Genomic DNA, 23,542 nt, shown 5'->3' with positions numbered 1-23,542 from the left:
TACGTGGGCAATGTACTGGTCCGCCAAGTACACCATCTGCACATTCATGGAGTGGAAACTCTTACGATTCCTGAAAACCTGTTTATTCTGGCGGGGGAGGGATAAAAATGCCATCAATCGCCCCAATTATATTGGGGATATGTCCCATTGCATAAAACTCTGCCTTCACAGTAGTCGAATGATAAACCTGGGGGAATGTAATGTAGCTGCACATGTTTTATCAGGGCAGACAATACTCTTGCCAGCACTATTGAGAACATTGGCTGTGACATTACTGCTGCCAAGCCCACTGTCACTTGGAAAGAACCAGTTGCCAGGAAATGGAGTACTGATAGCACTTGCACAAGAGGAGGGATCCCAGTAGGCTGACGGATAGCTGATATCAGGTCTGGCTCCAACTGGGCACACAGCTCTGTGATTGTGGTGCTGTCCAGTATATAGGTGAGTATTATGAGCCTGTCCTCCAGTGTAGCCAAGTCCACTGTGGGTCTGTACACAGGGATATGTCTCCATCTCCTATTCATCTGCAGCGATAGAAATCTATGGGACAAAAGAGTGATGAGCCTGTCACAAACTGAACAATGGGGCCACAACAGTAGTTTGCATTCTGTAAACATGTAATGGGTCAGTGTGATTTGTCCAGTATGTGCCTATTTCAAATGTGACGCAGCAGTATTTTATAGGCCTGCACCCCCCTGAAATGGCGTCCGCCTGTCCTGTGTGGAGGGACAGGTGGAAGCGAGGTAATTCCGCTGACGTGTGCCATAGCGGGAGGCGGTCGGGAACCGCGGTGTTATTCCTCATTGGTTAATATTGGGCCCTATGGGGTACAGTGGCCAAAGGTGATCTAAGCCAGCCGTGGCGGTATGCATCAACCACGGACGAGACCGCCATTTTCTATCAGATTCCTCACTTGTTTCCTGACCATCCATAGGAGAGGACCTACACTGCATGTGCTGCTGTGACGTGTGTCTGGAACCTACCATGGCCCATGTGACCGGGGAAAGGGAAGGGCCCCAGTCTTCACTTCGAAGGAGTTGGAGAAACTGGTGGATGGGGTCCTACCCCAATACGGACTGCTGTATGGGCCTCCAGACACTCACACAAACACCATCCAGATGAGACACAACAACATCCACTATTTCCACTGTCTCTCCCTCTTCCTCCTCCTCCAACTCCCACCCAGTTAAGTTCACAGTCACACCTGCATGCACTACATCATCCACTACCTGCATCAGCACCACCCCAAGCAGAACACACACCTCACTGGCAGACACATCCACAACATCCATGCACACGTCCACTGTGTCCTCTCCCACCGTGTCTGTCCTCCCCCCCTAAGGTACACTAACGCAAGCACTCTAAAAAGCTTTTCCTTTCTACCAGACCTCGTCCCTACTCCCCTCGTCCTGCACGTATGGCCAGGGCATCAAGAACCCAGCCAAGCACCTCAGCCACACAGTCCACTGGCCCAGTTCCATCCCCACCTACTCGTGGTGGAAAGGATTTCAGGCCACAAATACTGAAGGGGAAGGAGCCTACACCAGCCAGCAAACAGGGGAAGGAGCCTGCACCAGCCAGCAGAAAGGGGAAGGGGCCTGCACCAGCAAGCAAGAAGGGGAAGGGGCCTGCACCAGCAAGCAAGAAGGGGAAGGAGCCTGCACCAGCCAGCAGAAAGGGGAAGGAGCCTGCACCAGCCAGCAGAAAGGGGAAGGAGCCTGCACCAGCCAGCAGAAAGGGGAAGGAGCCTGCACCAGCCAGCAGAAAGGGGAAGGAGCCTGCACCAGCCAGCAGAAAGGGGAAGGAGCCTGCACCAGCCAGCAGAAAGGAGCCTGCACCAGCAAGCAGGAAGGGAAAGGAGCCTGCACCAGCAAGCAAGAAGGGGAAGGAGCCTGCACTAGCAAGAAAGAAGGGGAAGGAGCCTTCGCCAGTAAGCAAGAAGGGGAAGGAGCCTGCACCAGTAAGCAAGAAGAGGAAGGAGCCTGCACTAGCAAGCAGAAAGGGGAAGGAGCCTGCAACAGCAAGCAAGAAGGAGCCTGCAACAGCAAGCAAGAAGGGGAAGGAGCCTGCACCAGCAGCTATCACGGAGCCCCCACCACCAACCGTGGTTGTGCAGCCATCAGTGGGCGCAGGGGCTGAGCAGGAGCCTCCCACCACCACCACCACAGTGCAGCCATCGCAGGGTGCAGGGGCAGAGGAGGAGCCTCCTACTACCACCACAGTGCAGCCATTGCAGGGTGCCTGGGCAAAGCAGGAGCCTCCCAATACCACCACCACCACAGTGTAGCTGTCACCGCCGGCAGACGCAGTGTGATCCAGCATCCATGGGCTGCTGTGCGACCTGCCCCCTGCAGAACCAGTGGGCAAGACACCCACCAGAGAGACTGTGGCCTTGCACTCCCCAGGACCAAGCACAGGGCATGTTGCCCCCTCCAGAACCAGTGGGCAAGACACCCACCAGAGAGACTGTGGCCTTGCACTCCCCAGGACCAAGCACAGAGCATGTTGCCCCCTCCAGAACCAGTGGTCTTGTTTCCGCATCCAGCTGCGGTGCCCCCCCCCCCACACCTCCTGAGGTGCCTGCCTATTTGACAACTGATGTCCCTGCAGTGTTCTCTCCGTACTGATGCAGGTCACGAGTGGGGCCTTGGACTTTGCCCTGTGGCCATGTGGCCCCTGTGAACTGAGGACTGGGCAGTGTCCCTTTTTTGTACATTTGTACATATCTGCTGCATTGGTAAATTTATTACCAATATTGTGTTGATCTTATTACAATCACTTTCATAAATTCCTGTTGTCCTTGCATTATTCAGCCGATTTACAGGGATAAATTGTTTTCTTGTGCTGCTGGTTGTGTGTATGTTGTGTGTGTATGGGGTGTGTTGTGCGTGTGTGTGTCACTCTCGTTTTCCTAACCCTCTCCCTTGTGTGCTAGATGGCTGTACTCACCGCCATCGTCTTCGTCGGCGTTGATGTTCGTGGTGGAGCATAACATAGAGTATCATCGGCAATACTTGCAGTTCGGGTTCCATTCACTTCTGTACTGTGTTTCCACCAGGCTTTTGATGGCATTGGTACCACCCCGGAAAAGGTGGCAGATTGTGTTGTCATACTATGGTGGGCAGAACTTTGGCTTCCACCTGGCTGTAGGCAGCTACACCCGTGGTGACTTTTTTCCGCCCTGGCAGTCAGTGTGGTACATTGGCTGTCTTTCAGAGATCTTTCCGCCATCGTCATAATTTGGCAGTAGTTACCGCCAGACTGTTGGCGGCATTACCACCACTTTATCACCGACAACCAGGTCGCAATGAGGGCCTGAGTGTTTAACTCAAACTGAAAATGTCAGCTCCGAAGTTGCTGCCATTTTATTCCGGCACCGACGATGACCCTTCAAATTTTCAGCTCAGTGCTGAGACAGCTTCAGCTGTCTGTTTTATCGATCCTGAGTGCACTCTAGTCTTTGTTTTCAGTGCTGCACCCAAAGGTTGGTCATCCGGACAAATTTTTCAGATCTGACCATGGCCCTAAGACAGTGGAGGACCAACGGCCAGTGCTGGAGTCTTTCTTAGTGTCTTTATGTTTGGTATGACAGGGCAGTTATACTTACGTACTGCGCCAGAGGTATGTAGTGGCTATTATCATTGAAGTGTTGATCGGAGTCGGAGTCTTGGATGGACAATGCTGCCCCTTGTTATACTTAATCCTGTGAGAGCCCTCCTCGGTCGGTAGCAGTGGCGGCCATCTTGGGGTTAGAGGTTGGGCGGGCAGTCTAGTTGCTCACTTGGCTTTCGCAGTCCGATCACCAACCGGTATTTAAGCCGATGGGGATGCAGCCGTGCAGCGCATACATCGCAAGTATTTATGATATTTCTTCGCTTTTCTTTCTGTGTTAGTGCATTTTATTGCACCTTTGTTGCTAAATGCTTTAGCATCTTTTTATATTGAGGGACAATTTTAAAACAGTTTTTATTTTGGTGCTGTATTATTTTAGGTGATGTTTTTTAGATTGTGATATTAGACTTTTTCTTAATTTGGGTCCTGTTACAACTGTTTTGACTGCTGCGTGACTGCCAGTCAACTTTCTGTGGTGAAGGGCCTGTGAGAGCCCTTCCTGGTCGGTAGCAGCGGCAGCCATCTTGGGGGTAAAGGTTGGGGGCGGTCTAGTAGCTCGTACGGCTTTCGCGGTCGAATCACCAACCAGCATTTAAGTTGATGGGGATGCACGCTGATGGCGCGCAAGCCCGTCTGCGCCCATCCGCACCCGACAGGGCCCAGGGCCCAGGCTCCTTGATGCTGCCTTCCCAGCCCTCTCAGTATATAATTATACCAGACAAGAACTTTTGCACATTCATGCTAGTAACTCGCATAAGGGCTGTGACCAGGCTGACCCTAATCAGATTAAGGGATGGAAGTGTGGGATATGTAACTGGGAACATAACATTATGGGAAACAAAGATTATCCGGTGGTGAAGTTAAAAGCTTCTATCCAATCAGCTAATTTAGAAAATAAGACTGTCCAATTTATTAAATTTAGCCTGATTAATGTACGCTCATTTAGCAAACAATGTGTGGAAATAAGAGAGATGATTGAAGTGTATAACTTAAATTGCCTCTTCATCGCTGAAACATGGGCCAGAGAGGATTCTACCTCCGATTTATTGGCTGCCTCTCCCTCGGAGTATTTGTTTGCCAGGATTGATAGGGCTGGGAAGAAGGGAGGAGGTTTGACAATTTTTAGGAATAACTTGCATTGTACACTGGAACCTCTAAAGGTCAATGCTGCACTTTGTGAATGGGGCTATTTTAAGAGAAGACAACAACACTTGTTAATTTTTGAGGGTTTGTTAATTTATTGTCCACCAGGCCCTAAAAATGCCTTCTTATCCTCCTGGCCAGCTCTGATTGAACCCATTGCTATAGCTCCAAAGGCCTTAATACTGGGGGATTTCAACATTAATCTAGAACACACAGCGGACTCAGCAATATAGGAGTTTCTTGATTTAAGGGCAAGTCTGGATTGTGATAGCAAAAGCACAGTTCCCAAACATCTTGCAGGACACACATTAGATGCCATTTTTGTGCGTCATGATAATTTCTGCAGACTAGACAACTCTCCCATGGACTGGACAGACCACCATCTGCTTACTATAAAAGCTGCATGCTTCGTGGTCCCTCCTGAAGTATCTCCTGCCTTTAAATTCCCTAGACACTGGCACAAGATTGAGGAGCAGAATTTGACTCATGCCCTCAAGGCCGGGTGGAACCAGGCTAGAGAAACCTCCATGTCAGTGTGGAAGGGTTTTGAACAAGGACTTAGAGGGGCCATCAATAGGTTGGCCCCCCTGGTCAAGTAGGACCTTAAGGCTGAGAGGACTATATCCTCCCCCTGACATACGGAGGAACTAAAAACTTTTCAGAGACTTTATAGATGTCAGGAAAGGAGGTGGAGGTTCCACCAGGACCCAGAGGAGAGAGCCAAGCTTAGGGCTCAGTTAGAGAACTATAAATCAGCAATCGAAAAAGCTAAAACAGAATTCTATATCCATAAAATTATAGAAGCGGATAATGGGCCCAGAGAACTTTTTAAGATGGTCCGGACTCTCACTTCTCCCCCCCTCTGCCCCGGTGTTAGAGAACTCTTTGGAGTTTTGCTAAAGGGTTGCTGATTTTTTTAAGAATAAAATTCTTCAACTTCATGCCAATTTTAAGCAGCCACTTACGGAGATGAGAGGGGATGACCATGGAATAGTTCTGGTTCAAGATCTTGGCCCTAAGCTCACTTGCTTTTCAATGTTACAGGCACCTACAATTAAATAACTTCTAGGAGGATTGAAATTAGGTTCTCCTTTAGACCCATGTTCGTCTAAGATTTTAAATCTAGTTCCTGATTTGATTTTGACCGCCCTTGTACCAGTTTATCAAGAAATCTTGACGGAAGGACGCTTTCCTCCTGCTTGGAAGGAATCCATTGTTATTCCTCTCCCTAAGAAACCGGGCGAGGAATCCTATGATTTAAATAATTTACGTCCCATCTCCGTGCTGCCAGCTGCAGCTAAAATACTGGAGAAACATCTTAATAATGAGCTGGCTAGCTCTTTTCAGATGAGTGGGGTCCTGGACCCGTCACAACATGGGTTCCGTAAAGATCACAGCACTGAATCCGCCCTGCTCTCCTCTGCAGACATGATCCGGAGGAAAGTTGATCAGAGGGAAGGTGCTATTTTGGTACTCTTAGATCTCTCTGCGGCATTTGATACTATGGGGGTCATTACAACCCTGGCGGACGGTGTTAAAGCGGCGGTAAGACCGCCAACAGGCTGGCGGTCTTTTTTTTTTTTATTATGACCATGGCGGTTACCGCCATGGTCATCCGCCGCTTCACCGTTCCGCCCGCCAGGGCGGAGACGACCGCTGGGCTGGAGACCTGGGTCTCCAGCCCGGCGGCCGTCACAATACCGCTGCCAGTATTTAGACCCGGCTTACCGCCGTGGATTTCCAGCGGTAGGAACCGCCATGAAATCCATGGCGGTAAGCCATATCAGTGCCAGGGAATTCCTTCCCTGGCACTGATATGGGTCTCCCCCACCCTACACCCCCACACCGACTCCCTCCCCTACACCCCCCACCACCCCTGCCACCCACCAAAGGTGGCAGGGCCCCCCTCCCCGACCCCCAACATCACATAACTCACACACACACGACACGCACGCACCAACACACATACACGCACACACACCAACATACATGTCTACATCCACACACTCAGTCAGACACGCACACCCATATACAGACATAGACGCACACATCCATACAGACATCCATACAGACATACATGCACTCATTCCCAACACACGCAACACACCTGCAAGCATACACGCACTCAAACCCCCCTCTACATACACAGACGCACACCCCCATGCACCCACACAACACACACACAACACCTCCCCACCCCCTCCCCTAACGGACAATCGACTTACCTTGTCCGTCGATCCTCCGGGAGGGGATGGGAGCCATGGGGCTGCTCCGCCGACACCACACCGCCAACAGAACACCGCCGCGCCGAATCACAGGACGTGATTCGCTGGGCGGTGTTCTGTTGGCGTGGCGGTGGAGGTGGAGCAACCTCCACTTCCCCGCCGCCCGCCAGTATGGCTGTTGGCGGCTCTCCGTCGTAAAAAGGACGGAGAGCAGCCAACAGTCATAATATGCCGAGCGGCAAACCGCCACTACTGGCGGTCTTCCGCACGGCGGTCCCTATGACCCCCTATATCTCCCCATCTGTTGCTACAACGTCTTTATCAAGCTGGCTTTAGAGATAAGGCACTTGATATTTTAGAGTCTTTTCTGATGGATAGATCTAATACGGTTAGCTGCGGAGAGTTCAGAGCTCTTCCATTTCAACTTCCTTGTGGAGTTCCACAAGGATTATCACTCAGCCCCACCTTGTCTAATTTATATGTGGCTCCTCTTGCCAGATTGATCCGCTCCTTTGGATTTCAAGTGGTTTCCTATGCCGATGACACCCAGCTGATTGTACCGTTAATCAGAACTGGGAGGAGGCGGCAGACAGAGTTCACATATGTATGAATGAAATCAGTGAGTGGATGAGTAACAACTGGCTGAAATTGAACGGAGAAAAGATGGAAATTCTCCTTTTTGGCCTGGATACCAATATATGGGGCACTCGCTGGTGGCTAAGTCCTGCAATGAATGCCCTGCACCTAGCTTCTTGGTTAGAAACCTCAGTCTCTTGTTTGATAGGACTCTCTCCTTCGAGCATCAAATTAGTAGCACAGTTAAAAGTTGCTATTGGTGCCTGAAAATGATAGAGAAAACTTTTCCTTTTCTTCAAAGAGAATTCAAAATTCGGGTGACCTTAGCATTAGTGATTTCCAGACTAAATTATTGTGATGCACTGATGCTTAACATTAAGTAGGTCTCTCTTAAGCGATTACAATTAATTCAGAGTGCGGCGGCTCACTTAATTCTGGAACTACCGAATTCCTCATTAGATAGCAGTAGTTTAAGACAGTTGCACTGGCTACCGGTGGACAAATGGAATACATTTAAAGTACTCTATCTTACCAATAAGGCTATTCATCAGGAAGGCTGTAACTATTTAAGCTCAACTTTACGGCCCTGCAAGCCAGGACGTCAGCTTAGATCGTCGGCACTGGAAATGAAATGTATCCCTCGCTGCCGTACGGCCAGATGGGGGAATAAAGCCTTCTCAGTTACAGCGGCAAGAACCTGGAACTCTCTCCCCCTTCCCATCAAGATGGAGGAGATGTACTTCCATTTCCGAAAGCCGCTCAAAACCTGGTTATTTTCAGACTAGATTAAGCACCATTCACTCTTGCAGCCCTCTTTCTCCTTTTGCTGTTTTTCTACTCTGCTGATATCCTAGCTTTTGGCATATCTTTTTCTTTTACCAATCTTTTCAGGTTCCTCTTGTGATGTTATGTTAGCGATACGATGCTACGGCCGGAATGCGCTCTATAAATAATTTACAGTACAATACAATAATCCTGTGTGTGTTCTTCACCAAAAATGTCAGGTGTGTCTTCTGTGGACTTGGACGCCATTTCGAGACGACGAGCTCTGCGGTCCCGGGGAGTCTTTTTAGATACAAATGATCTGCAAGAGTCGCAAGTTTCTTCTCGATGATCGGGAAATAGAGTTTACACACGAAATATTGGTAGATGTTTGGTAATTTAGCGTGACAGAGGACAGAACTGAATCGAAGTTCGTTCCATCAGCCCGATATTGAAGTAGACCCTTAAAGGGCGAGGCCCCTTTAAGGTAAGAATTCGACCCGAAAGTCTAAATCAGATCGACAATAGATTGAAAAAGCGACTGAAACAATACCGATGGTATTCTAGAAAAATAGTATAAGTTCAGAAGTACCGAACCAAGATTCACTGGAACGAGCAGAAACACATCCGAACCAGACGGCGGAAAGAAAACAATCTAACAAAGGACTCAATGCTCATGCACAGTATTATGCAGAAGAGGAGTCACTCGATCCTGTGAAACCTTCATTGAAGAAAAACAAAGTGTAACACTCTGAGCCAAACACTAGATGTCGGATTATGCAAAGCATGGGTATACACAGCTACACATGCCATTGAACATACATATGTACAATATTTGCCTTAAAATTCTACAACGACCGCAGACTTCTGGGGAGGAGGGTGCGTGCATGTGAATCTACAGCATTACATGCCACTAACAGAAGTCCACTGGGTAAGTAACAGTTTCCGTTCAATGGCATGCTTGGCTGTAGATACACATGCTGTGCATCAACTGTAAACCCTCCAAGTAAATGTGGCTAGCCTGTAGGAGTTGGAGTAGTATGAAAAAGTGTCCTGTGCTCTGCCTGGGGCCTGTTGGTGAACTAACACATCTACACAATAGTGCTTAGTAAATATATGTGGTGTAGACCAAGTAGCAGCTTTCCAAATATCTGCTATTGGAATGTTTCCTAAAAAGGCCATAGAAGAACCTTTTTTTTCTAGTAGAGTGTGCTATAGGAGGTGTAAGTAATTGTCTTTTAGCTTTCAGAAAGCAAGTCTGAGTACATTTGACTATCCATCAAGCTATCCCAGTTTTTTAAGTGGTTTGCCTTTGTGAGGCATTCAAAAGGCTATAAAAAGCTGTTTAGATTTTCTAAAACTTTTGGTTCTATCAATGTAATAGATAAGAGCTCTTTTACCATCTAGTGTGTGCAGAGCTCTTTCAGCGAATGAGTCTGGCTGTGGGGAAAAACAGAAAGCTCAACTGGTTGGTTAATTCGAAATCGTGAAACTACTTTTGGGAGAAATTTAGAGTTTGTCCTAAGGACTAGTCTATCTTTATGTACTTGTAAAAAAAGGGTTCTTCTAAAGTGAAAGCTTGTAATTCACGTATATGTCATAGGGAAGTGATAGCCACTAAAAAGGCAACTTTCCAAGAAAGAAACTGCAAAGAAAGGAGTGCATAGATTCAAACGGTGGACCCATGAGTCTAGTAAGGACAACATGAAGGTTCCACACTGGAGATAGAGGAACCCTGGGTGGAATAACCCTCTTAAGTCCTTCCATAAATTATTTAATTACAGGAATTCCGAACAAAGAAATATGTTGTCTGTTTTGGAGGTAAGCAGCTATAGCTGCTAAATCAAGTCTAATAGATGAGTATGCTAAATTTGCCTTTTGTAAATGTAGCAGATAAAAAGCAATGTCTTGCACTGATGCTTTGAGTGGGTCAATGTGTTTAGGTTGCCAGTAGCACACAAAATGTTTCCATTTTGCAGCATAACACTGTCTAGTTGTAGGTTTACGTGCCTCTCTAAGAATGTCCATATATATATTCAGAGAGAAGTTGTAAATACCCAAGCTCTATGACTTCAAGAGCCATATCGCGAGATTGAGTGTTTTGGGGTCTGGATATCTGATTTGACCTAGCTTTTGAGCCAAAAGATCTGATCTGTTCGGAAGATTCTGGTGTGGAACCATGGACAGATACAACAGTGTTGTGTACCAAGGCTGACGTGCCCATGTGGGGGCTAACAAGGATCATGGTGAGCGATGCTTGCCTCAGTTTGCAAACCAGAAATGGAACGAGTCGGAGAAGCAGAAAAGCATAAGCAAATATCCCTGACCAATTTATCCATAGAGCACTGCCCTTGGACTGTGGGTATCTGGACGCAAAGTTTTGCATTTTGGATTTCCAATGGTAGCAAAGAGATCTATTTCTGTTGTTCCCCACAGGTGAAAGTATTGGTGATATACTTGTGGGTGAAGTTCCCATTCCTAGACTTCTTGTTGCATCCTATTTAGGAAGTCTGCAAACAGATTGTCCATTTGTGGGAAATATTCTGCCAAGTAACTGAATGTGATTGTGAATTACCCATTTCCAAATTGTCTGAGATAGAAAAGACAATTGAGATGAGTGTCCCCCTCCCTGTGTTTCTGAAGATAATACTTGGTTGTTGTGTTGTCTGTACGGACTAGAACCACTTTGTGAAAGTTGTGGCAGAAATGCTTTTGAGTGCTAGAAAGACTGCTAGTAACTCCAAGTAGTTGATGTGATAAGTTTGTTGAATGGGATCCCATCTTCCTTGTATTGTAAGGTTTTTGAGGTGAGCTCCCTAATCTATCTGTGATGCATATGTAGTGAGAGTGATTTGAGGCATAGGGTCTCGAAAGGTCCACCTCTTTGAAAGGTTGGCGGGATTCCACCACTGCAGAGAGCGGTGAGTCTGGCGATCCAACAACACTAGATCCTGAAGATGACCCTATGACTGAGACTACTGACGAGACAGACACTGCACAATGGACGCATGTGTAGTCTGGCATGAGGAACGATGGCAATGCAGGAAGCCATCACCCCTAATAGCTGCATCACTAGTCTCACCACGCAAGTGTGGTTTTCCTGTAATTGAGACAGGAGATTTTGGAAAGCTTGATCCCATTGCTGGGTTTGAATATACCAACCCTGGGTGAGAATTGTGAATTGCTCCCAGATAAGGCTGTATCTGGGAGAGGTGGAGATGGGATTTGAGAAAGTTGGCTGTGAATACAAGAGTGTGTATAAGGTTTACTGTGCACCGAGTATGTTTGAGTCATTGTTGGATGGTACTGGTTTTGATGAGTCAATTGTCCAAGTATGGGAAAACATGAATATGTTGTCTTCTGCGGAATACAGCCACTACTGCTATGCATTTGGTGAAAACCCTGGAGCGGTCGTTACCCCAAATGGTAGAACCTTGAATTTATAATATTTCCCGGCAATGACAAATCTGAGGTATTTGCGATGAGTTGGATGCCTGGGAATGTGGAAATAAGCATCTTTGAGAATTAATGCCGTCATGTAATCTCCTTGCTGTATTAGTGGAATACCATCTTGCAGAGTGACCATATGAAAATGCTCTGAAAGTATGTATAGATTGAGCGGGCTGAGATCCAAAATTGCTCTTAATGACCGGTCTTTCTTTAATACAAGGAAATATAGGGAATATACTCCTAACCCTTGTTGAGACATGGAAACTGGTTTTATAGCCCATTTGAGAAGAAAGGATTGCACCTCTTCTTTCAAGAGAATGAGATGGTTGTTTGAGAGTTTGTGACACAAGGGGGAATATTTGGTGGAGTGGTAGAGAGTTCTAGACAATAAACATGTTGGATATTTGATAGAACCCATTGATCTGTGGTGATATTGGACCACTGAGGATAGAAATTTCCTAGTCTACCGTCCCCCCCCCCACTAGAGAGGTGTGTGCTGTGGGGCTCTGTAAGAAGTCAGTGTCTTGTATTTGAGGCAGAACCTCTACCTCTGTTCTTATTATTTGCGCCCCTGTAAGAGCCTCTGATGTAAAAATGTGTTCCTTGTTTTGTTTGGGAGTTGAAAGGCTGGACAGTTGATGGTTTGAAACCTTACCTAAACTGTGATCTACGAAAAGTACCTGTACTTGGTGGAGTTAGTAGGGCCTCTATAGCCTTAGCTGTCTCTGAATCTTTTTTCAGCTTGTCACTTGTGGTATTAACCTCCGGGTCAAACAAGCTTTCTTTATCGTAAGGCATGTTGAGAAATGCCTGTTGTATTACTGGCTTGAAGACTGAACACCAAAGCCAAGCATGCCTTCTGCTAAGAACACTGGTGTTTACACAATGTGCTGCTGTACCCGCTGCATCAATGACACATCTAATTGAATTATTTTAGATGTCCTGCCCTTCTGAGACTATCTCCTGACCTCTTTTTTGATGTTCCTGTGGAAGGTACTGGAGCAGTTCCTCCATCTCATTCCAGTGGGCCCTTTTATACCTTGCTAGGAGTGCATGAGAATTTGCAATTCTCCAATGATTAGCAGCTTGCACAGTTACAATTTAGTCTGCTGCATCCAGTTTTTTACTTTCCTTATCAGGAGGAAGATCATCTCCTGTGGTCTGACTATTAGCTTGCTTCCGCGCCGCGGCCCTCACTACAATAGAATCAGGGGGTAGTAGTGATTTTATAAATATTGGATCTGAGGGTGCTGCTTTGTACTTTTTGTCAACCCTTGGGGTAATAACCCTTACACTAACAGGTTCTTTGAAAATCTCCGTCAGGACTAAGCATACCTGGCAGCATTGGTAGGAACTGACTCTTTACGAGTGTTGGTTAATATATTAAAGAGAAAATTCTCTTTGATGTGTAGCTGTACATTATGGTATACCACTGCCCTTGAAATAAGTTGATTGTATGCTGTTGCATCTTCAGGGAGTGAAGGCCTTGCTGGATATAAATCTTGGACAATAGAGAGTATGGGATCTGGATCATATACATCCCATGGTTGTACAACCTGTGGAACATCACCTAAATCATCTCTATGAGGTGATGATGATCATTGTGGAGAAAATTGTGGTTCTATAAGCAATGTAGGAGATTGTGCTGGTGGAGGAGTAAGAGGAAGTACGGGAGTGTGAGGAGAATGAGGTGGAGAAGGCTGAGGTTCATCTGGAGCCTTGTCCTTTTCCTTGGAGACATTTTTTAGGAGGAGGAGCAGTGTCCAATGATTCTTGAAAGGTAAGCCTCTTTTTGATTGGAACAGGGTGAGAAGCAATGATTTTCCCCATTCCTTTTTGCATGTGAATTTGGTGATGAGGAGCATCCATTACTTCTAAAATTGGCTCCACAGTTTATAGATCTGAGCCTCTAGTTGAAACTAAGGTGTCGGCTCCGAAGCGGATGGTTAAAGCTTCTTTCTCGGAGCCAAAGAGCTCAATTCAAAGCTCAACTCAATCCCAAAATTGAGTGGGATGATGGCGAGTCTCTGGTCGATGCCGAAGGCGTCTTGGCAATTTTCGGTGGCGAGCTGGAGGGTGGGGCATCCAAATGTAATTTTTGGATCAGACCTTGGCCCGAAGGCAGTGGTGGACCGATGACCAGTTTATAAGTCTTTTTGGAAATTTTTATGTGGGACTATGGGGCTGTTGTACTGACGTATTGTGCTGCTGGAATCGATTGGCTCTGGATGTCAGATTCGACGTACGACTCACAGTCTCAGTTCGATGGCCAATTTCCTCTTGTAAATGTTCCTCTCCGAAGATGTCGGGAGTGTCTACAATGCCATCTTCAACCGACATGCTCTTCGCATCCCGGAGAGTCTTTTTAGATCAAAAAGACCTACAAGAATTGCAGTTTTCCACTATAAGTTCCAGGGACAATCACAAGTTACATACCAAGTGTTGATCTGTGTGCGGGAACTTGGAGTGGCATCGAGGACAGAACCTAAACTGATTTTGTTCCATTAGCCCTGCATATTTCGACAGCACTTGACAAAGTAGGCCCTAGAAGGTGCGTGGATGCCCCTAAGGGCATCTAACTGACCCAGATGATGAGAATCAGATAGTTTAGTTTAATTTTAGAAATACACAATCAAAATAGTATAGTCTTTGAAAGAAAGGAAAGTTCGAGAGAGACCGAACAGAGATCTACCGGAGCGAGAGGAAACACGTCCAAACCAGACGGCGTAGACAAAACAATCTCGATATCCATGTGCCCCATCACCGATAGGAGTCACTCAATAATGAGCCCAACACTAAATGGCGGACTTATGCAAAGCATGTGATCTACAGCCACACATGCCAAAAACACTAAGTTATCTTCATCATTAAATAGCGACTGCAGTTCCTCTAAAACAGACACCACTAACGCAAAACCAAAAACAATGACTGCAGACTGTTTTTCTCAAGTCACTCACGTTTTTATGAGGTTTTGCAGGCAGACTGGGACTTGCCCTTCGTGTACTTGTAGGTGTATTCTCCCTAGGATGCCTCATTTTATACAGATGTTTTCCTACAAAAATACAAGAGTTTTAATTTTGGCAACATGAACACTTATAAAGGCTTTAAACATCTACACCATTTTATACAGACCTAGGATGCTTCATTTTATACCGATGGTTTCCTACAAAAATGCGAGAGTTCATTTTTTATAGCATGAACACATAAATGCATCACATAGATTGCTGTGAGAGTGTTGTATCTGACAACAATCTGACTACATTACACCGGCTAAATAAATGCTTCAACCTTGTACATTGCAATAATGTAATAGTAGGAGACACCATAACTCACCCAATAACTGATCACAGGGTAAAGTTATATCACACATTGTATTGCAACACATCACACGTTATCTATGCCATCAAATGCCCGTGTGGCCGCCTTTATGTGCCTGAACGAAAGATCAAAAATCGGTTGACTGAACATAGAAGCATGATCCAAAAAAGGAACAGAAATTCCAGTTTAGTGGTCCATTGGCTTGAACGCAACCATACCGTTGCTCAAATAAGGTTCACCATCCTAGAAGCAGTGAGGTTAAAACCAGAAATTGACAATCACAGAGCATTAGCGCAAAGACAAACCTTCTAGATAAAGTACCTAAACAGTCTTTTGCCTTATGGATTGAATGACAAATTGGAAATGTTCTGTTTTCTTTGATGCTATTTTGTTGAGTCATGATTCGTGTTCAGCGTTGTTAATGTAACTCTTAGCACGTAACTTATTATCGCAGCTTTAGCATGTTTTGAATGTGTACTTGATAGGGTTTTGGGAGGGGCTTTCCTTTGGTGAAAAACTATTGATGAAGTTGCACTGGGTGAACCGTACATCTGATCCCCTGCCTCAGATTAGGACATGCCTGCTCTATGTTGCACAGGCAACCCAATGACCACTTGATCATAAACACAGATTGCCCTGCTGCATACATGTGTACCATATAATGGCATTTGTATTATCCCTGGACATACACACTTTATGATTTCTACTCTAATTAGTAGCGGACAACATCCACTTTGTATTGCATTTTTCATGTTCTCGTTTTCTTTTTCAGGCATGCTTTACATATGTTCATTGTTCTTTGTTTGTCCGGCAATGTTGCACATATGTTTATTACATAACTGAATTTACAACACCACCGAACGTACACGTTTTACAACTGTTATTCTATTTAGAAACAGACAGTATTTACCTTGTACTATATTTTCAATATTTTTTCTCATTTTCACACGTGTGTTATATTACCTCTTTGTTCTGTGTCTGCTGGACTTTTAAGCTACCTCACTTCAGCTCAGTCAATTTGGGCATTTACCTTATATCCGCAATCCATTTGTTTATATTTCAATTCTATTTATTTTCCACGTGTGCTGATTCTTATTCGTTCTTAAGACTGTCAACACACTAAGGGCCAGATGTAGCAAAAAAGCAAATTGCGACTTGCAATTTGCGAGTCCGTGCGACTCGCAAATTGCAAGTCGCAATTTGCTATGCAGAAAGGTGTCTCAGACACCTTCTGCAACCTGCAATGGGGTCGCAAAGACCCACCTCATTAATATTAATGAGGTGGGTCGCAGTTTGCGACCACATTGCGAGTATGGGCACTCACGGGGATGGTGGCCTGCTGGAGACAGCAGACCACCATGTCCGTGACTGCTTTTTAATAAAGCAGTTTTTTTGTTCTATCTGCAGCCCGTTTTCCTTAAAGGAAAACGAGCTGCACTTAGAAAAAAAACGAAACCTTTTGTTTCGGTATTTTTAAGAGCAGGCAGTGGCCATAGGACCACTACCTGCTCTGAAAAATTATTTTTGTTTCCATTCACAAAGTGGAAGGGGTCCCCTGGGGACCCCTTCCCGTTTGCGACTGGGTTACCATCCACTTCAAGTGGATGGTAACGGCGATTTCATTTGCGACCGCTTTTGCGGTCACAAATGAAATTGAAAAGCATTGCGAGTCGCAAATAGGAAGGGAACACCCCATCCTATTTGCGAGTCGGAAATGCATTTTGCGAGTCGGATCCGACTCGCAAAATGCATTTCTGCATAGCGGAGAGGCTTTTGTGCCTCGCAAACGGCGTTTTTCGCCGTTTGCGAGTCGCAAAACCCTTTTTACATCTGGCCCTAAGCTTTTACTCGTTTGTTTCATTATCTCTTTTCTTCACCGGTCACACTGGGGTGCACGCTGCGGTTCACACTTCAGTTGAGTCTGTTTTCTCTGTGCACGCCATGTTGTTTGATACTAATACGTGTTCACTGAGAGCCGTGCACATTGTAAAAACTCAATTACACCGGCGGTCCGGTCACGAGAACACCTGGAAAGGCAAGCGTTTTTGCACGACATGGTGACTGCGTGCACATGAATGTTTTTGCTTGAAGCTGGTCTGACATTAATGGTTCGCTGACACTTGTTTGCACACGGCGACATCGCCGTGCTGTTTCATATACACTAATCCTGTTTTCTTTTTGTTTTTTAAAATCTCGCTGTTTTCAACTTCCCCCTGCACTACAAGCTTATTTGTTCATTTGTTGGATACCTTGCTTTGTGAGCAATCCACTGTGAAGCACTCGGTATGTTTGAAGTATTGTTCATTGTTTGGTGTTTGCACGCAGGTTCATATGCATGGGGATATAGTAGTTTTTTTTGTAGAACACACCACTGGCAAACATTTTGGCACCAGGTGCATGTGGTGGTTCCGCGCTCTGCGCATGCTGGTTTGGATGAGCTACGTTTGTACTAGCACTGTACTTTGGGCGCAAATGGTTCTCATGACGCATCCGTGCACTTTTAAAAATGCTTTGACGGATACACAAAATAGCTTGTGGGCATGTTGCATGCTAGCAAAGCAGTGAACTGGAGTTTATTTCTTTATTTCCTTATTACCTTTTTTCATGGGTTAATGTATTTATGTACTTTGCGATTTCCATGCCTGACCTCCGTGTATAACAAATATTTTGCCGGTTTTTTTTTCCTGATGAAGGGTTCTACCCGAAATGCATTGGGATAAAGTATGCGTTTTTAAAAGTCCTCGTTTTCATTCAAGTGTGAAGTAACATTTGATCTTTTAAAGGATAATATTTTATTTACACTAAAATAAATTGAAGTATCGCACCATCTTTTAGTTGGAGTCTGATGAACTGTTTAAGTGACGTTTCACATGTGACTAGAACAGTGATTAGCCTTTGGGCACACCAGTTGCGAGTGCTTCAACTAGTAAACCCTATGGGGTTCTAGCTTCTACACTGAGTATGTTTAGTGCAAAGCCACACTATAACCAGATTAACCAGCTTGCAGTAACAGATTTTGAGACTGTCTGGATGCTTAAAAAGATTACTTCTGAACCCAGAAAGGTGTCTATCAGAGTTTGCAATAAAAAATGTAAGGACTGCTTTTTTAAAATGTTGCGACTGTCTTGCGCTAATTTGCACTTTAGATGCTTGTTCAATATCAATGTTAATACTTTTAATATCCATTACAATTGAATGCTTAGGCATTCCTTATGGATGATTTAATTTGTATATATATATATATATATATATGTATGTGTGTGTGTTATATAACTATCTCTGAAGACAAAGTATTTTTTGTCATAGTTCATGTGAAACCTACCTACTTTAAACATCTTTTTTTTATTTATTTTGCACTAAAAATCAGCAGCTTGCAATGAATAACAAGATATTTACCTTCAGTAACTAATCATCTGTTAGAGACATATTCTAGTTGCAGATTCCTTACCTTAGAATTTCCCCCAGGCGTCAGACAGGATTCAGAGATTCTTTGAGCAGTACCCTTGCACGCTGTCAGGTGGCGTTGTGGTTGCTGTGATGACGTCGCAGTCGTCTATAGGTGCCACCCCGGCACGCTGATGTCCGTTTCTTTTCACGACTTTCCACGCCAGAAGCACGGAACCATGAACACAGACTGGTGTGCCAGAACTAGGGACCTGAACAAAAAGGTGTCCCTATCCCTAGAAATCAGTTCACAGAGCAGAGTCAGTAAGGAAAATGTCTACCAGATAATTTGTTAGCGAAGGTAAGTAACTTGTTCATCCAATAGAGACTTCTAGTTGCAGATAACTTACCTTAGAATAGATATCCAAGCAATCCCATCCCCAGAGGTGAGTCTGTGAACCAAGATCACACTAAGAAGTCCTGCAGGACCGAACAGTCCACATAGCCATCCCTGCGGACCTGACTGTCCAGGCAGTTGTATGTAGCGATGCTGTGCAGGGACGCCCATGTTGCTGTCTGCCAGATGTCCAGGACTGGAACTCCGTGTGCTAACACAGTGGTTGCAGCAGTTGCTCTGGTAGAGTGAGCAAGCAAACCCTCAGGAAGTTGCATCTCAGCTAAAGCGTAGCACATTTTGATGAGGAGAACAACCCCTCTAGAGATGGTCCTTTTCTGCACCACCTGACCTTTGTTCGCACCGACAAAACCAACGAAGAACTGATTGTCCACCTGGAAATTTTGGGACGGATTGAGGTAGAACACCAAGGCTCTTTTTGGATCCAGATGGTAGAGTCTCTCCTTTTCATGAGTAGGATGTGGGGGTTGTGTAAAAAGTAGGTAAGGTAATGGCTTGGCCTATATGAAAGGGCGTGACCACATTAGGGAGGAAAGAGACCCTGGTACAAAGCACCCCTTTGTCAGGATGGACAGATATAAAGGGTGGCTTCGAAGAAAGAGCTTGCAGCTCACTCCCTGTATGAGCAGAGATGGTGGCTACAAGAAAGGCTGCCTTTAAAGTGAGAAATTGAAGAGGACAATTATGAAGGGGCTCAAAGGAAGCACACACGAGGTATGTGAGTACCAAGTTCAAATCCCACTGGGGCATTATGAACAGGATAGGCGGAAACATGTGGGTAAGACCTTTGAGGAATCTCCCAATGGGAGATTTAAACAAGGAGGGTTGGTCTGGCAGGCTGAGGAAAACAGAGATGGCAGACAGATAGCCTTTAAGGGTGCCCAAAGCAGAGCCCTGTTGGGCAAGAGAGAATGCAAAAAAAAGAACCTCAGACAGAGGTGCAGAAAGGCTTATTGGTACACCAAGCCACAAATCTGTCCCAACGACAGGCATATCCTTTTTTGGTGGAGGGATTCCTGGCTGCCAAGATCACATTTCAGACCAGGTGGAAGGTCGAAAGCTGTCAACTGCCACCGCTAAAGAGGAGGCGGAGACTGGACAGGTTCCTGTGAAGAACCGTTTGCTGCTGCTGCGACAGAAGATCCTCCCGAATAGGTAGTCTTAGTTGGAGATCGATGGCCATGCTTAGAAGCTCAGGATACCACATCCTTTGTGCCCAGTCTGGAGCCACAAGGATTACTTGAGCCTGGTCATTCTTGCTCTTCTTGAGAACTCTGGGCAGAAGGGGTATTGGAGGAAAGGCGTATAGGAGGCCTGAGATCCACTCAAGATGAAAAGCGTCACCGAGCGAGTGCCACAAGAAACTCCAGCGAACAAAAGGGCTGACATTGCACATTCTCTACAGAGGCAAAGAGATCTAACCAAGGTCTTCCCCATTGCTGAAGGAGACCTTGCGCCACCTCCAGATGGTAACGCCATTCTTGATCGACCATGCATTGACGGCTGAGTTCAGCCACTCTGACGTTTAGAGAGCCCACCAGATGTTGAACCACTAGGGATATTCCCTAAGGTTCCACCCATGTCCAGGAGACATACAGCCTCCTGACAAACAGTCCACGATCACACTCCGCCGTGCTTGTTGCAGTACATGACGGTTGTGTTGTCTGTGAACACCTGCACCACTTTCCCTTTAAGTGATGCAATGCTTTCAATGCAAGCCTGATCTATCTGAGCGCCAGAAGATTTATGTGCAGGCCAGACTCCGCCAAAGACCAGACGCCTCTGTTCTCCGCCTCCCCCGTATGGCCTCCCCATCCTGGAGTGCTGCATCTGTCACTATTGTGAGATCTGGTTGGGGGAATGAGAGGTATCTGCAGTTGACCCAATTGCTGTTCGAAAGACACCACTGCAGATCTTGTGCAGTTCCCTGCAAGATCTGGACCATGTCAGAGAGATTACTCTGATTCTGCGCCCACTGGAACTTCAGGTCCCACTGGAGAGCCTCTATATGCTATCTGTCATGTGTGACCAGCAGGATAAAGGAGGCCATGAGGCCCAGCAGCCTCAGTCACCGAAAAACCAGGACAGAGGCTGAATCATAGGTATCATAGCCTGAATACCCCAGACTTGCTGCTTGGGAGGATAGGCCCTAAACTGCACTGTATCCCGAACAGCTCTGATGGAAGGGGGAGTCAGGTGAGACTACTGCTTATTTATAGTGAACCCCAGCTATCGCAGGTTGTTCGCTGTACTCAGGAGGTCGGAGACAACAGCCTGGGGCCAGCCCTCCTTCAACAGCCAGTCGCTGAGGTACGGGGAAGACTGCATCCCCTAGCCTGAGCAGATGAGCTGAGACCACCGCCATCACTTTCATGAACACCTGAAGCGCACTGGCAAGGCCAAAGGGGAGCACGGTAAACAAAGTGCTCGTGACCTACCACAAACCGCAAATAACATCTGTAGGCAGGCATGACAGGAATGTGAAAGTAGGCGTCCTGCAAGTCCAATGCTACCATCCAGTCTTCAGGGCTCAGGACAGATAGGACCTGAGCCAGAGTGAGCATTTTGAACTTCTCCTTTCTGAGGAAGAGATTGAGGGACCAGAGGTCGAGGATACAGCGGATGCACTTGTATTCTTTGGGCACCAGAAACTAGCGGGAATAACAACCACAAGCTACTTCTCGCACAGGGACCCTGTCTATGACTCTCTTGGCCAAGTGAGCTGTAACTTCCACGTAGAGAAGCATCAAGTGATCCTCCGTCATCCGACCGGAGGGTGGTGGCATGGTCTGAGGGATAGTCTTGAAGGAGAGGGAGTAGTCCCTTCAGACTATTTGCAAAACCCACCTGTCCGTCGTGATGGATTCCCAGTGGGGCGGTGATGGCGATGGGTCGACATACCGGGAAGGTTTAGAGGCTGCGCGGGGGGTGTTGGCGACTGCTGGCTCCCTGATCCATAAGGGCATTGCATCACTGCATCTGCAGCCATGCTGAGGCTGGGCAGCGTGCATGGCATGGTGGCCGGAGGGACATGGAAGTGGTTAGATGCCCCTTCCATAGCCATGAAAGGGGCGAAAAGCAGACTAGGGGGGTGAGGAGAAGCTGCGAGACCAAGGGACAGAGTCATAGACTGGGACTCCTTAAAGCGCTTGAGCGCTGAGCCAGTTTGTCTCCAAAGAGACGGGTGCCATAGAAGTGCATGTCCATAAGTGATTGCTGGACATCTCCTGAAAAGCCAGACATCCTCAGCCAAGCATGGAGACTCAAGGCCACCCATGGCGCAACTGATCTACCTACTGAGTAGGTCATGTCCAGCCCACAACGAATCGCAAACTTGGCTACATCTCTCCCGTCAGCAACAGCTTGAGAAACAATGGCCCGGGCCTCTCCGGGACGTGTGGCAGCACCTGCACGACCGTAACCCATAAAGTATGGGTACAGCAGCCCAAAAGGCAAGCAGTGTCCACGGACCACAAAGCCAGACTGGAGGAAGAGAACATTTTCTTCCCAAATTGGTCCAGTTGTTTTGATTCCCTGTCTGGGGTGTGGAAGGAAACGCACTAGAAGAGGAGGAAGCCTGGATGACCAAACTCTCACGTGTAGGATGTTGGATCAGGAATTTAGCGTTGTTAGGCGCAGGCCTATGGCCGTGGGCAGTTGTCCTGTTGATAGGAGTCCCTGTGCTGGGTTTAGGCCATGTCTCCAGCAGGACATCAGTAAGGGCTTCATTGAATGGCAACAGGGATTCAGACGTAGAAGCCCCAGGCTGAAGCACCTCAGTCAGGAGTTTAGTCCTGACAGCCACGGAAGGCATCTCGAGGCCCAGGACCTCGGCTGCTCTCCTTACCACATCTGAATATGAGGCTCCCTCCTCCATGGCCACAGTAGGGGGAGAAAGCATACCAGCGTCATGGGAGGTGTCAAGACCACTGGCTTTGTCCAGTTCCTGAGTCCAGTCCATTTCAGGATCTTCTAGCTGGAATTTTAAAGGGTCCAGCAACCCCTCCATACTCTCACCCTACCGGTACCGATAGGCATAAAAGTCAGGCTACAATCTGCGGAACGGATTTGGTGTTGGGTGACATCATTCCAGCTCCGGATCAGTCTCAGGAATTAGTATGGGATTGACGTCGATCATGGGCTTGATCGGCATCAGAAGTGTTGACGTGCTTCCCAGAGTCAGGAAAGGTCACGATGGCATGGCTGGTGTTGGAATGGATCCAAAGGGTGCCCTCTAGAGTTGAGGCCAAAGCTGCGGAACAGGAGGGTGCCTCCTCCCACCCAACTGGGACTGAAGGCTTACATGGCATTGTAAAACTCTGAGTTGGGCAGGGGTGGCTCCGGCTCCCGGAAATTCGAGAAGGCACAGAGCCTACCAAGATGCAAGCTCTGAGGACGGAGGCCTAGAGCATCATTCTCCTGGGGTGAAGTCGAAAAATGTTAGGCCCTTTTCAACTTCTTCTTGCCACTCAAGTGTCCAGACGATTTGGAGTGGGACGAGGATGAGTGGTGATGGCTCTGCAAACGGTCTTGTGACCTTCCTCTCGAACGAGATCAGGAGCGACGCGTAGCCGAGCGCCAGGCCTCCATGAGCTTTATGGACCACTCCCTCAAAGCTTTTGGGTTCATGGCCCAGCATCCGCAGCACGACTTCGGG

General features: G+C 46.7%; 1 protein-coding gene across 2 annotated transcripts in view; it reads right to left on the bottom strand.

The window, feature by feature from the left end:
* Nucleotides 1-23,542, bottom strand: part of MEIKIN (meiotic kinetochore factor) — a 637,531-nt gene that overhangs the window by 161,941 nt on the left and 452,048 nt on the right. For both annotated transcript variants that reach the window (XM_069202007.1, XM_069202008.1), the window contains exon 9: nt 14,726-14,820. In XM_069202007.1, coding sequence (XP_069058108.1) covers nt 14,726-14,820 — 95 coding nt within the window. The remainder of the gene's footprint in view (nt 1-14,725; nt 14,821-23,542) is intronic.

This window comes from Pleurodeles waltl, chromosome 7 (genome assembly GCF_031143425.1).
Source record: "Pleurodeles waltl isolate 20211129_DDA chromosome 7, aPleWal1.hap1.20221129, whole genome shotgun sequence".
NCBI classification, from domain to species: domain Eukaryota; kingdom Metazoa; phylum Chordata; class Amphibia; order Caudata; family Salamandridae; genus Pleurodeles; species Pleurodeles waltl.
The sequence above is the reverse complement of the archived record's forward strand: the minus strand, read 5'-3'. Positions and strand labels throughout refer to the sequence as shown.